Consider the following 13,451-nt stretch of genomic DNA (forward strand, 5'->3'; position numbering starts at 1 on the left):
TTCAGACCCCTTGACTTTTTCCACATTTTATCTTAGTCATAATCTAAAATCGATTAAAGTCATTTTTCCTATCCCATAACGACAAAGCGAAAACATAATTTTTTGAAAATGTATTAAAAAAAATCAAAACAGAGCTTATTTTCAGAACTACTCAGACCCTTTGCTATAAGACTTGAAATGTAGCTCAGGTGCATCCTGTTTCCATTTATCATCTTTGAAATGTTTCTCCAACTTGGTTGGAGTCCACCTGTGGTAAATTGAATTGATTGGACATGATTTGGGAAGACACACACCTCTCTATATAAGTTGACACAGTTGACAGTGCATTTCAGAGCAAAAACCAAGCCATGAGGTCAACGGAATTATCCGTAGAGCTCTGAGACAGGATTGTGTTGAGGCGCAGACCTGGCGAAGGGTACTAAGAAATGTCGCATTGAAGGTCCCCAAGAACAGGGTGGCCTCCATCATTCTGAAATGGAAGAAGTTTGGAACCACCAAGAATCTTCCAAGAGCTGGCCGCCCAGCCAAACCAAGCAATCGGGGGAGAAGGGCCTTGGTCAGGGAGGTGTGCAAGAACCTGATGGTCACTCTGACAGAGCTCCAGAGTTCCTCTGTGGATATGAGAGAACCTTCCAGAAGGACAACCATCTCTGTAGCACTCCACCAATCAGGCCTTTATGGTAGAGTGGCCAGATGGAGGCCACTCCTCAGTAAAAGGTACATGACATCCAGCTTGGAGTTTGCAAAAATGCACCTAAAGGACTCAGACCATGAGAAACAAGATTGTCTGGTCTGATGAAACCAAGATTGGCCTGAATGTCAAACGTCACGTCTGGAGGAAACCTGGCATCATCCCTACGGTGAAGCATGGTGGTGGCAGCATCATGCTGTGGGGATGTTTTTCAGCGCCAGGGACTGAGAGACTAGTCAGGATCGAGGGAAAGATTAACAGAGCAAAGTACAGAGAGATCCTTGATGAAATCCTGCTACAGAGTGCTCAGGACCTCAGACTGGGGTGAAGGTTCACCTTCGAACAGGACAACGACCCTAAGCACACAGCCAAGACAACGCAGGAGTGGCGTCAAGACAAGTCTCTGAATGTCCTTGATCTCTTGAGACCTGAAAATAGCTGTGCAGCGACGCTCCCCATCCAACCTGACAGAGATTGAGAGGATCTGCAGAGAAGAATAACTCCCCAAATGTATGTGCCAATCTTGTAGCGTCAAGAAGACTCAAGGCTGTAAGCGATGCCAAAGGTGCTTCAACAAAGTACTGATTAAAGGGTCTGAATACTTATGTACATGTGATTTCAGTTCACTTTTTTTTACAATTATTATATTGACGTGTCATTATGGGGTATTGTGTGTAGATTGATGAGGGGGAAAAAAAACAATTGAATCCATTTTAGAATAAGGCTGTAATGTTACAAAATTTGGATGAAGTCAAGGGGTCTGAATACTTTCCGAATGCACGGTATGTCTGTACCTCTACCTAAATAATTTACTCTAGATTCTTGGCTGGGGTATCATGCCAGTCTTTGCTTTAGGGCAGATTGTTTTGATTTGTTTCTGATTGGTTTAAAGTTCTATGGGCTGGTGTGTGACTGGTTTTTGATTGGGTAACTACGGCGGGAACAGTGCACGGATTTCTCTCAACTCTTTTTCCAAGTCTGCTATTACAAATATAGCTGTTAACTATGCACTGGGGAGAAGTTAACAAATACAAGAACCTTTCTACTATTTTTCAACATTCATCCTCTCTCTGTTCTCCCTCCTTGTCCCTGTCAGATCGAATCCCTCCCGCCGGATCTGTTCCAGTGCAAGAAGCTGCGCACCCTTAACCTGGGCAACAACTGCCTGCAGACTCTGCCCTCGCGCTTTGGCGAGCTGACTGGCCTGACCCAGCTGGAGCTGCGGGGGAACCGTCTGGAGTGCCTGCCCGTGGAGCTGGGAGAGTGCAGGCTGCTGAAGAGGTGTGGTCTAGTGGTGGAGGAGGACCTCTTTAACACCCTGCCCCCCGAGGTCAAAGAGCAGCTGTGGAGGGCCGACAAAGAGCCGGTCTGAGGAGAGACTCCAGAGAGCCTAAGGCGAGGAGGAAAGCGGGAGAGAGAAGGGGTATTTGGCAGTGGAGGATGATGTCATTTTAAATCAGCAGCCATCCTCCAGTTTCTCCCTCCACCAGCCTCCACTGGTATCGGGAAGGAGAGAGAGGTGTCAATATTTCTGGACGTACGTTTAGAGAAGGATGGTTGGTTGGTGTCTTGGCTTTACTGGTTGAATTAGTTTGTTTAGGTTCACAAGATGCTCTTTAACAGACTAACCAGACAGAAACCTCTCTGAGATCGAGGCCCTTTTTTAGTACTGAGTCGTCTCAGTATAGACAGAGACCACAAAGGGACAAGGGGTTACAAAGCTAAGCAGTACCCCCACGGTTCCCCCATGTGGTAAAAATAAAAAACACACACACTCCTAGAACTCAGAAAAAATAGTATCTTCTGCCTAACTGATCCACTGCTAGAAAGCCAGTGGTCAACATGAAAAAGACGCTGTATGGGAGTGGGAGGCTCATGTAGCCTACCAAGCAATGTGTGTGTGCTCTGTTTTCACTTTAAAGTCTACAGTCCACCAATACCAGCAGTATGTGTTTATCCAAACGGCAGTGAGAGGACACAGGATCCGACTGGCTTCAGGGAACACATCTCGATGGCAATACATCCAAAGCAGGGCCCTGTTCATTATAGCCACCAAATGGAAGAAAATGGTCTGAAACAGACGGACTATCAATGAGAAACACATATTTTTGTTTCCTGTTGCAAAATGTTTTGAAACGTTTGATACTGTGCCCTAATGAAAATGATCCAGATGTTTGCACTCCAAAACAGTGTCCATGGATACGGCATTGGCTTATACAGTACACGTTAGTGCAGTATATTCTGCCGGGATATCGAAGAAGAGAGACTTTTATCGATTGGACTTGGAGTAAACAACATAATTTGGAGGGCAATTGCCACCTCAGCTGATTCCTTCAAGACCAGCCAGGCAACTCTTGTTACTAATATGGCCTTACCTTTTGGATGCTGTGCTGTACGTCCCACATTGTCTTTGATTAAAACCATAATGTTCATGATTTTGCTAAATATGCAGACAAATGTATAGCTGTTGTAAAATTAGGCATTGATGGTTTTATTTTTCTCACCAACTGTCCCAAGTTATATTAGGAGAGGAAAGCCTAACTTTGGAGGAAAGGGAGCTTAATTAATCTTTGTTCACACAATTACTTTCATTTTATGTATAAACTACATATGTCATTTCCCTTTTCTCGCAATGTTACTTACCGAATAAAACTTTCCAGCTAGGTGTTTTGAATCTAGCTCTGTTCTGAAAAGTTAGCGGTTTTGGATTTGTTAGTAAAGGCTAGGGCCCAGATTGAAATGAATGGAGCAATGCTCACAGAGTAGGAGTACATCAGAAAGGAGCAAACGATCCCAGAGCAAAGGCTCGCTGGTCGAGACCAATGATGTATATAAACCCTGGATTGCTGATGCAAAAAATGCACCAAAAAATATGTTTTTGTATGTTTAGCCCAAATAATATAATTTAAAAGTATGCAATAAGGTGTACCAAGATGGAGGCGTGGTGGTTTCAACACAGCATCCCCAATTAGTAATCAAGTGTGTATATAAATCATTGGCTGAGACCAATGATATATATAAACCCTCGATTACTGATGCTATGTATTGACCATTGAGAGGCCACCGGCCGGTCATATTGGCTCTCCCCAGTAGGAGCAGTCCTCTATAGGAATGCATGGAATTCTATAGTAAACTCAGCAAAAAAAAGAAACGTCCTCTCACTCAACTGTGTTTATTTTCAGCAAACTTAACATGTGTAAATATTTGTATGAACATAAGATTCAACAACTGAGACATAAACTGAACAAGTTCCACAGACATGTGACTAACAGAAATGGAATAATGTGTCCCTGAACAAAGGGGGGGGGGGGGTCAAAATCAAAAGTAACAGTCAGTATCTGGTGTGGCCACCAGCTGCATTAAGTATTGCAGTGCATCTCCTCCTCATGGACTGCACCAAATATGCCAGTTCTTGCTGTGAGATGTTACCCCACTCTTCCATCAAGGCACCTGCAAGTTCCCGGACATTTCTGGGGGAAATGGCCCTAGCCCTCACCCTCCGATCCAACAGGTCCCAGACATGCTCAATGGGATTGAGATCTGAGCTCTTCGCTGGCCATTGCAGAACACTGACATTCCTGTCTTGCAGGAAATCACGTACAGAACGAGCAGTATGGCTGGTGGCATTGTCATGCTGGAGGGTCATGTCAGGATGAGCCTGCAGGAAGGGTACCACATGAGGGAGGAGGATGTCTTCCCTGTAACGCACAGCGTTGAGATTGCCTGCAATGACAACAAGCTCAGTCTGATGATGCTGTGACTAGAGGTCAACAGATTAATCGGAATGGCCGATTAATTAGGGCCGATTTCAAGTTTTCATAACAGTCGGAAATCTGTATTTTTGGGCGCCGATTTTGCCAATGTTTTTAATTTGATTTTTTTTACACCTTTATTTAATCTTCATTTAACTAGGCATGTCAGTTAAGAACACATTCTTATTTTCAATGACGGCCTAGGAACTAGGCAGAACGACACATTTTTACCTTGTCAGCTCGGGGGATTAAATCTTTAAACCTTACAGTTAACTAGTCCAACGCTCTAATCACCTGCCTCATGGAGGCTGCCTGTTACGCGAAAGCAGTAAGCCAAGGTAAGTTGCTAGCTAGCATTAAATGTATCTTATAAAAAAACAATCAATCAACGACTGTCGTTGCTCCAACGTGTACTTAACCATAAACATCGATGCCTTTCTTAAAATCAATACACAAGTATATATTTTTAAACCTGCATATTTATCTAAAATAAATCCAGGTTAGCAGGCAATATTAACCAGGTGAAATTGTGTCACTTCTCTTGCGTTCCGCTTGGCTCTTTGCGAACTAATTTGCCAGAATTTTACGTAATTATGACATAACATTGAAGGTTGTGCAATGTAACAGGAATATTTAGACTCATGGATGCCACCCTTTAGATAAAATACGGAACGGAATAAACGTTTTGTTCTCGAGGTGATAGTTTCCGGATTTGACCTAAGGCTCGTATTTGATATTTGATAGAGCAGTCTGACTGAGGGATGGTAGGCAGCAGCAGACTCATAATAGTCAAAGGTATATGGTTTAGAGAGAAATAGTCAACGCGTTATAATTCCTGTAATAACTTGCAGCTGAACTTGAAAGAGGTTCCTTCGTTATTTTACCGTTCATGTCTTCCATAGAGAATGTCTTGATCTACTTCCAATAAGGTCTGTGTTTCGTGCAGGTTAGGGTGCGGGTTTAAACCGCCTCTGCGTTTTGATACCCGTGTAAATCTCACTAGGATAAGGTAACGTTTGTCAAAATATTTTCTTAAATCCACTCTACAAAAAAATGATCTTCGCTTATATTTAGCCAATATTGATCAGAGTTACCTTGTCCTATGGATATCTACACAGTTATAAAATTGGCAAGGTGGTGTAAGCCTACACGAAACACAGACCTTATTTTAAGTGAATATAAAAATATCCTATGGAATAAATGAATGAAGGAACCACTTTTCAGATGTTGCTAGAAGGTGTCATGGGAATTATGACTCGCGCTTTGGTAGTCAATTCTTACCATGTCCATTATTAAAATATTTCCTGCATATAGAAATTACAGTTTTTGTTTTCAACATTCATCACAGGTAACTTAAACTCTATTTTTATCAAACAGTTGAGAGTATTTGTCTCCTAAGCAGACTCTTCAGTATCATTGTCACCTCAGAGCTGTGTGTGTGTTTTATACAGATGGCAGAGAAAAGCAGAGCACCAGTGTGGGACTATTACATGGAATTGGCACCAGGGAAAGCAAGGTGTCTTATTTGTGATAAAGATGTAAGCATGGGGTCAGCAACGGCTAAATCAAAAATACCACCAACATGTGGAATCACCTTAAGAACACTCATCCAAAAGCCCATATGTATTATATTAAGTTAAAATAAAACTGTTAATTCAGTATTGTTCCAATTGTCATTATTACAAAAATGTGTATATATACAGTATATCACAAAAGTGAGTACACTCCTCACATTTTTGTAAATATTTGAGTATATCTTTTCATGTGACAACACTGAAGAAATGACACTCTGCTACAATATAAAGTAGTGAGTGTACAGCTTGTTTAACAGTGTAAATTTGCTGTCCCCTCAAAATAACTCAACACACAGCCATTAATGTCTAAACCACTGGCCACAAAAGTGAGTACACCCCTAAGTGAAAATGTCCAAATTGGGCCCAATTAGCCATTTTCCTCCCGGTGTCATGTGATGTTAGTGTTACAAGGTCTCAGGTGTGAATGGGGAGCAGGTGTGTTACATTTGGTGTCAACACTCCCTCATACTGACTGGTCACTGGAAGTTCAACATGGCACCTCATGGCAAAGAACTCTCTGAGGATCTGAAAAAAAAAGAATTGTTGCTCTACATAAAGATGGCCTGGGCTATAAGAAGATTGCCAAGACCCTGAAACTGAGCTGCAGCACGGTGGCCAAGACCATACAGCGGTTTAACTGGACAGGTTCCACTCAGAACAGGCCTCGCCATGGTCGACCAAAGAAGTTTAGTGCACGTGCTCAGCATCATATCCAGAAGTTGTCTTTGGGAAATAGACGTACGAGTGCTGCCAGCATTGCTGCAGAGGTTGAAGGGGTGGGGGGTCAGCCTGTCAGTGCTCAGACCATACGCCGTACACTGCATCAAATTGGTCTGCATGGCTGTCGTCCCAGAAGGAAGCCTCTTCTAAAGATGATGCACAAGAAAGACCGCAAACAGTTTTGGATTACTGGAACCATGTCCTGGGGTCTGTTGAGACCAAAATAAACTTATTTGGTTCAGATGGTGTCAAGCGTGTGTGGCGGCAACCAGGTGAGGAGTACAAAGACAAGTGTGTCTTGCCTACAGTCAAGCATGGTGGTGGGAGTGTCATGGTCTGGGGCTGCATGAGTGCTGCCGGCACTGGGGAGCTACAGTTCATTGAGGGAACCATGAATGCTAACATGTACTGTGACATACTGAAGCAGAGCATGAAGACTGGGCCGCAGGGCAGTATTCCAACATGATAACGACCCCAAACACACCTCCAAGACAACCACTGCCTCGCTAAAGAAGCTGAGGGTAAAGGTGATGGACTTGCCAAGCATGTCTCCAGACCTAAACCCTATTGAGCATCTGTGGGGCATCCTCAAATGGAAGGTGGAGGGTGCAAGGTCTCTAACATCCACCAGCTAGCTCTGTGATGTCGTCATGGAGGAGTGCAAGGTCTCTAATATCCACCAGCTCCGTGATGTCGTGGAGGAGTGGAAGAGGACTCAGTGCCAACCTGTGAAGCTCCGGTAAACTCCATGCCCAAGAGGGTTAAGGCAGTGCTGGAAAATGATGGTGGCCGCACATATTGACACTTTGGGCCCAATTTGGACATTTTCACTTAGATCATCAAAGGTTAGTGATTAATTTTATCTATATTTCTGCTTTTTGTGACTCCTTTCTTTGGCTTGGTGTTTTTTGACTTGGCTATGACCTAAAATAATCATATGTTGTGCTTTCACTGTAAAGCCTTTTTGAAATCGGACATGATGGGTAGATTAACAAGAAGTTTATCTTTCATTTTCTGTCTTGGACTTGTTAATGTTTCAAAGTTCCATATTTCGGAAAATATATTTCTGAATTTCGCCTGCCTTTTAACGGAATGTTGTCGAGGGTTCACCGGAACGGCTGCCCTAGAAAGGTTAAAGCCTTTACAATGAAGATCTGTAAAGTTATTTTGGGCGAATTATATTTGAAAGACAGGTTCCTAATAAATGGATGTTTATTTTTTTGCTGATTTTATTTCAATTAAATGTTTCGACTACAAAATTGCATGTATTTAAGATTTGTTTTGTTTGTAGTAGCATTAATCCCCCCCCAAAAAAGTGTACTTTTAATATTATTAATCTCCAAAAATTATGCTTTAAGGAAAATGTTTATATATTTTTAATTTTCTATTTGTATGTTTAACTCACGTATGCATTAAGGTGTCTGTAATTATAATACATGTGGCAAAAACAAATGTAGACATTTAATAAATGCATTTCTATAGCTTCTAAAATATATTTTTTAACGGTGGGGGAGTACCAAGATGGAGATACGGTGGCTTCAACATAGCGCCCCTAACAGTCATCTAGTGAGTGTATATATAAATCGTTGTTTGACTACAGGCTTTTAGAACATTTGATAACAACTGCAAACAAGTACAGCTCTCAAACGGACTCCTGGTCAACTGCAAACGGGTACAGCTCTCAAACGGACTCCTGGTCAACTGCAAACGGGTACAGCTCTCAAACGGACTCCTGGTCATTCCTTGACAGGGCTGTTATGATTGATGACCAAAACTGATCTGAGTGCCATAGGATTTAATCTCAGGGCTCCAGCTTCACTGGAGAGCTCATTGATTCACAGCTTTAGTGTGGCGCGGGCTTGAAACAGTTAGCGCTGACTGACTTGGAGTTAGAGATTCTGCAAATAAAACTGGATAATATATTTGAGTATATTTCTCTTCTTTGCTGTGGCCATATATAGATGTATATAATTAAAGTAATACTTTAACAGCCTTATGGCATCACAAAAATCCCCCTTTGTGTAGGCCTCTATGTTCAGCTGAGGTGATGGTTACATGCTATTGTTTTGAATCACATGTACTGCTTATGTACTGTTTTTACACTGTTAAAACAATTTTTAATGAACTATTTGTATCTAACTCATAGCTTTTTATGTCCTTTCCATGCCCCTCCCCCAACAATTTTTATTTTATTTTAATTTTACCGTTATTTAACCAGGCAAGTCAGTTAAGAACATATTCTTATTTTCAATGACGGCCTGGGAACAGGGGCAGAACGACAGATTTGTACCTTGTCAGCTCGGGGTTTGAACTTGCAACCTTCCGGTTACTAGTCCAACGCTCTAACCACTAGGCTACCCTAACGAGCAAAAATGTCTATCTGTTTTGTACTTGGCCTGACCAGTGGCAACACTTTCACCTTTGAGTCACAAGACTGTAGACTTTCCCTTTTCCTAAATGCACATTGAACATCTATCACCACTCCACTCCAGCATGTCACCATAGAGGGAACAGGCGAGTTAAAGGACCGATGGTGAGGTCAGCCAAGTGTTTACAGAGGTGTGTGTGTGTGTGTGTGTGTGTGTGACCCGCAGAAAATAGCTGATTAAATGATGACTTAGGCCCCTGTTGGAATGATATCTGGCTCTACATGTTGCCCTTAACAACAGATCTAGGGTCAGATTGCAATACCCTTAATTATGAGCTTAGTCATTGGGGAGATTAAATAGCATGTGATCTTGTATCAGTCTTTGGGGAAGACCTCTTACCCCACTGTGCCTTCACTTTAGGTAGGTCGTTATGCCACGGTCCCAACAGTTTATGCATACCCTGTAACTTCTTTTGTTACTTCATCAGCAATGTGCCGGTTTTTGTATATTTTACATACAGTACCAGTCAAACGTTTGGACACCTACTCATTCAAGGGTTTTTCTACATTGTAGAATAATAGTGAAGACAAACTATGAAATATCACATATGGAATCATATAGTCACCAATAAAGTGTTAAAAAATATATATTTTATATGAGATTCTTTAAAGTAGCCACCCTTTATCTTGATGACAGCTTTGCACACTCTTGGCATTCTCTCAACCAGCTTCACCTGGAATGCTTTTCCAACAGTCTTGAAGGAGGTATGCTGAGCACTTGTTGGCTGCTTTTCATTCACTCTGCAGTCCAACTCATCCCAAAACATCTCTATTGGGTATATTGTGAATTGTTTAACACTTGTTTTGCTTACTCCATGATTCCATATGTGTTATTTCATAGTTTGTCTTCTATTATTCTACAATGAAGAAAATAGTAAAAATAAAGAAACTCTTGCATGAGTAGGTGTCCAAAACTGTACATGTCCCCAAATTCCTATATGTTTCTGCAGAATGACTGACAGCTTGCTTTCACAAGCAAAATTGTAATTCTCCCAGAAATGGTCTTCAGTGCTCCATGGGATGCATGCCTTGCTTCGACAATCCTTTTGTGCATCCAGTGTGGGTGGAGCGTTGAGCACTGAGAAGGCCTTAATTTTGTCATGTAAGAAAAAGGTTCTATGGTTGTGTATTACCATAGAAATATCATAAATGTCTGGCCATGAAGATTAGAAATTAACGGCATTCTCAATCCATAATTTGGGTTGCATACCGACTTGTGGTCTTTTACATAGTCTAAGCAGCATGGATGCTTCTCATGAGTATGTATTTTACATGTTTAGGAGTATAGTTTCTCAATTAGCAACTTATTGTTGAAATCCTAACAATGAGCATATTCATAAACAGGCACTACCTCAGTGTTTCCTAAACTCGGTTCTGGGAACCAAAGGGGTGCACATTTAGCTTTTTTCCCTAGCACTACACAGCTGATTCAAATCAGGCTTGATGATTAGTTGATTATGTGAATCAGTGGTGGGCAAAAACTAAAACGTGCACTAGCGGTCCCCAGGACCGAGTTTGGGAAACACTGCACTACCTGCTAAAGTTCATGATATAGTTAAAAAGTTCTCACATTTTTAGGGAGGCTGAGATAGAAAACTGCTTTTTACTTTCATTACATAATGTACTTGGCTTAGCAACAAAAAGTGCAGGTGCAAAAGGTTGACATGGTACGATGGCATTAGTTAAATAATAGCTCAGCAGCATGACAAATGGACATGGACAAGGCATGCTCTCTCAGTATTGGAAGGCCCATGGAAGTTCAGATTGTCTTTGTCAAACAATTTCGTTGTTTCTTATAAGCCATACATATTTGGGTGGTTGACAGGACAATGATACATATTTCAGTCAGCCAAATGAATGAGTTCATAGATGTTTTTACTGTTTTGTGTTCACTCTGATTGAGGGGTTAAATGCGGAAGACATTTCAGTTGAGTCAACTGACTAGGTATCCCCCTTTCAATCTAGAACCGCGCTGGCTGGCATTGTAAGGGCCCGAGTGTGCTCTATGCTAGCTTTTGTCCAGTCAGGTTTTGGTTCCACTCCATCTTTTGATCATTGGATGGTCATATTCATCTCAACCTACACATTGTATGCCGCCCACAGTGAGCGGTACTATAATGTTCTTGTTTCATTTAAATGCAGAATATAACGTGGACCTGTGTCAAAACAAATAAACCATCTCTGTTTCTTCAACACCATTATGGTTGCCCACTTTGTTTCCAAAATGAGTGAACACTAGCTTTCTAAGTGGAGAAATGATGAATGCCCCAGACCCTTGTAACAGTGGGAGACTTTAGCCTTCACAACAGGTGTTTCACCACTCCCTTGTTACTATTGTGATACATTATTTTATTATTTATTTCCTGTAATGACATGTATGGCAAACAAAAACATTTGATTTCAAAGTGGTTTTTTTTTATTTATGTACACAGTATATAATAATAAAAGATATTTGGACAAACTGCAGTTGTTTTCTTTGTAAGATCTTCCTGAGTTGTATTCTGTTACCAAACAGTATCTGCAAAGTAGATGTTTTTGTAAAATATTCTGTGGAAATTGTTGAAAGTAGTCATTGTGCATAGTTATTTTTATTTATTTTTTTACTTTGAAATCAATGTTTTTTTAATTTGGTATACATTTTAAAGTGAGAAATCGGAGCCTCAGTAATTCCATTATCATGGAATTGCCCAGATATACACTGCTCAAAAAGATAAAGGGAACACTTAAACAACACAATGTAACTCCAAGTCAATCACACTTCTGTGAAATCAAACTGTCCACTTAGGAAGCAACACTGATTGACAATACATTTCACATGCTGTTGTGCAAATGGAATAGACAACAGGTGGAAATTATAGGCAATTAGCAAGACACCCCCAATAAAGGAGTGGTTCTGCAGGTGATAACCACAGACCACTTCTCAGTTCCTATGCTTCCTGGCTGATGTTTTGGTCACTTTTGAATGCTGGCGGTGCTTTCACTCTAGTGGTAGCATGAGACAGAGTCTACAACCCACACAAGTGGCTCAGGTAGTGCAGCTCATCCAGGATGGGACATTAATGCGAGCTGTGGCAAGAAGGTTTGCTGTGTCTGTCAGCATAGTGTCCAGAGCATGGAGGCGCTACCAGGAGACAGGCCAGTACATCAGGAGATGTTAGGAGGGCAACAACCCAGCAGCAGGACCGCTACCTCCGCCTTTGTGCAAGGAGAAGCAGGAGGAGCACTGCCAGAGCCCTGCAAAATGACCTCCAGCAGGCCACAAATGTGCATGTGTCTGCTTAAACTGTCTGAAACAGACTCCATGAGGGTGGTATGAGGGCCCGACGTCCACAGGTAGGGGTTGTGCTTACAGCCCAATACCGTGCAGGATGTTTGGCATTTGCCAGAGAACACCAAGATTGGCAAAACGCCACTGGCGCCCTGTGCTCTTCACAGATGAAAGCAGGTTCACACTGACCACATGTGACAGACGTGACAGTCTGAAGACGCCGTGGAGAACGTTCTGCTGCCTGCAACATCCTCCAGCATGACCGGTTTGGTGGTGGGTCAGTCATGGTGTGGGGTGGCATTTCATTGGGGGCCGCACAGCCCTCCGTGTGCTCGCCAGAGGTACCGAGATGGGTACCGAGATGAGATCCTCAGACCCCTTGTGAGGCCATATGCTGGTGCGGTTGGCCCTGGGTTCCTCCTAATGCAAGACAAAGCTAGACCTCATGTGGCTGAAGTGTGTCAGCAGTTCCTGCAAGAGGAAGGCATTGATGCTATGGACTGGCCCGCCCGTTCCCCAGACATGAATCCAATTGAGTACATCTGGGACATCATGTCTCGCTCCATCCACCAACGCCACGTTGCACCTCAGACTGTCCAGGAGTTGGCGGATGCTTTAGTCCAGGTCTGGGAGGAGATCCCTCAGGAGTCCATCCGCCACCTCATCAGGAGCATGCCCAGGCGTTGTATGGAGGTCATACAGGCACGTGGAGGCCACACACACTACTGAGCCTCATTTTGACTTGTTTTAAGGACATTACATCAAAGTTGGATCAGCCTGTAGTGTGGTTTTCCACTTTAATTTTGAGTGTGACTCCAAATCCAGACCTCCATGGGTTGATAAATTAGATTTCCATTGATAATTTGTGTAATTTTGTTGTCAGCACATTCAACTATGTAAAGAAAAAAGTATTTAATAAGAATATTTCATTCATTCAGATCTAGGATGTGTTATTTTAGTGTTCCCTTTATTTTTTTGAGCAGTGTACATAGTCTCCACTGTCCTTTAGTTATAATTT

General features: G+C 42.2%; 1 protein-coding gene across 3 annotated transcripts in view; it reads left to right on the plus strand.

Moving 5' to 3' along the window:
* The window catches only part of LOC118385533 (volume-regulated anion channel subunit LRRC8A-like), a 56,600-nt gene that overhangs the window by 30,199 nt on the left and 12,950 nt on the right, over nucleotides 1-13,451 (plus strand). The window contains exon 3 of one of the 3 annotated variants that reach the window (XM_035772741.1): nucleotides 1,788-3,358. The exons of the other annotated variants lie outside the window; for them this stretch is intronic. Coding sequence (XP_035628634.1) covers nucleotides 1,788-2,063 — 276 coding nt within the window. The 3' untranslated portion in view covers nucleotides 2,064-3,358. Of the gene's footprint in view, nucleotides 1-1,787; nucleotides 3,359-13,451 lie in introns of those variants that run through there. 3 annotated transcript variants of the gene reach the window in all.

The sequence above is a fragment of the Oncorhynchus keta genome, chromosome 6 (genome assembly GCF_023373465.1).
Source record: "Oncorhynchus keta strain PuntledgeMale-10-30-2019 chromosome 6, Oket_V2, whole genome shotgun sequence".
NCBI lineage: Eukaryota > Metazoa > Chordata > Actinopteri > Salmoniformes > Salmonidae > Oncorhynchus > Oncorhynchus keta.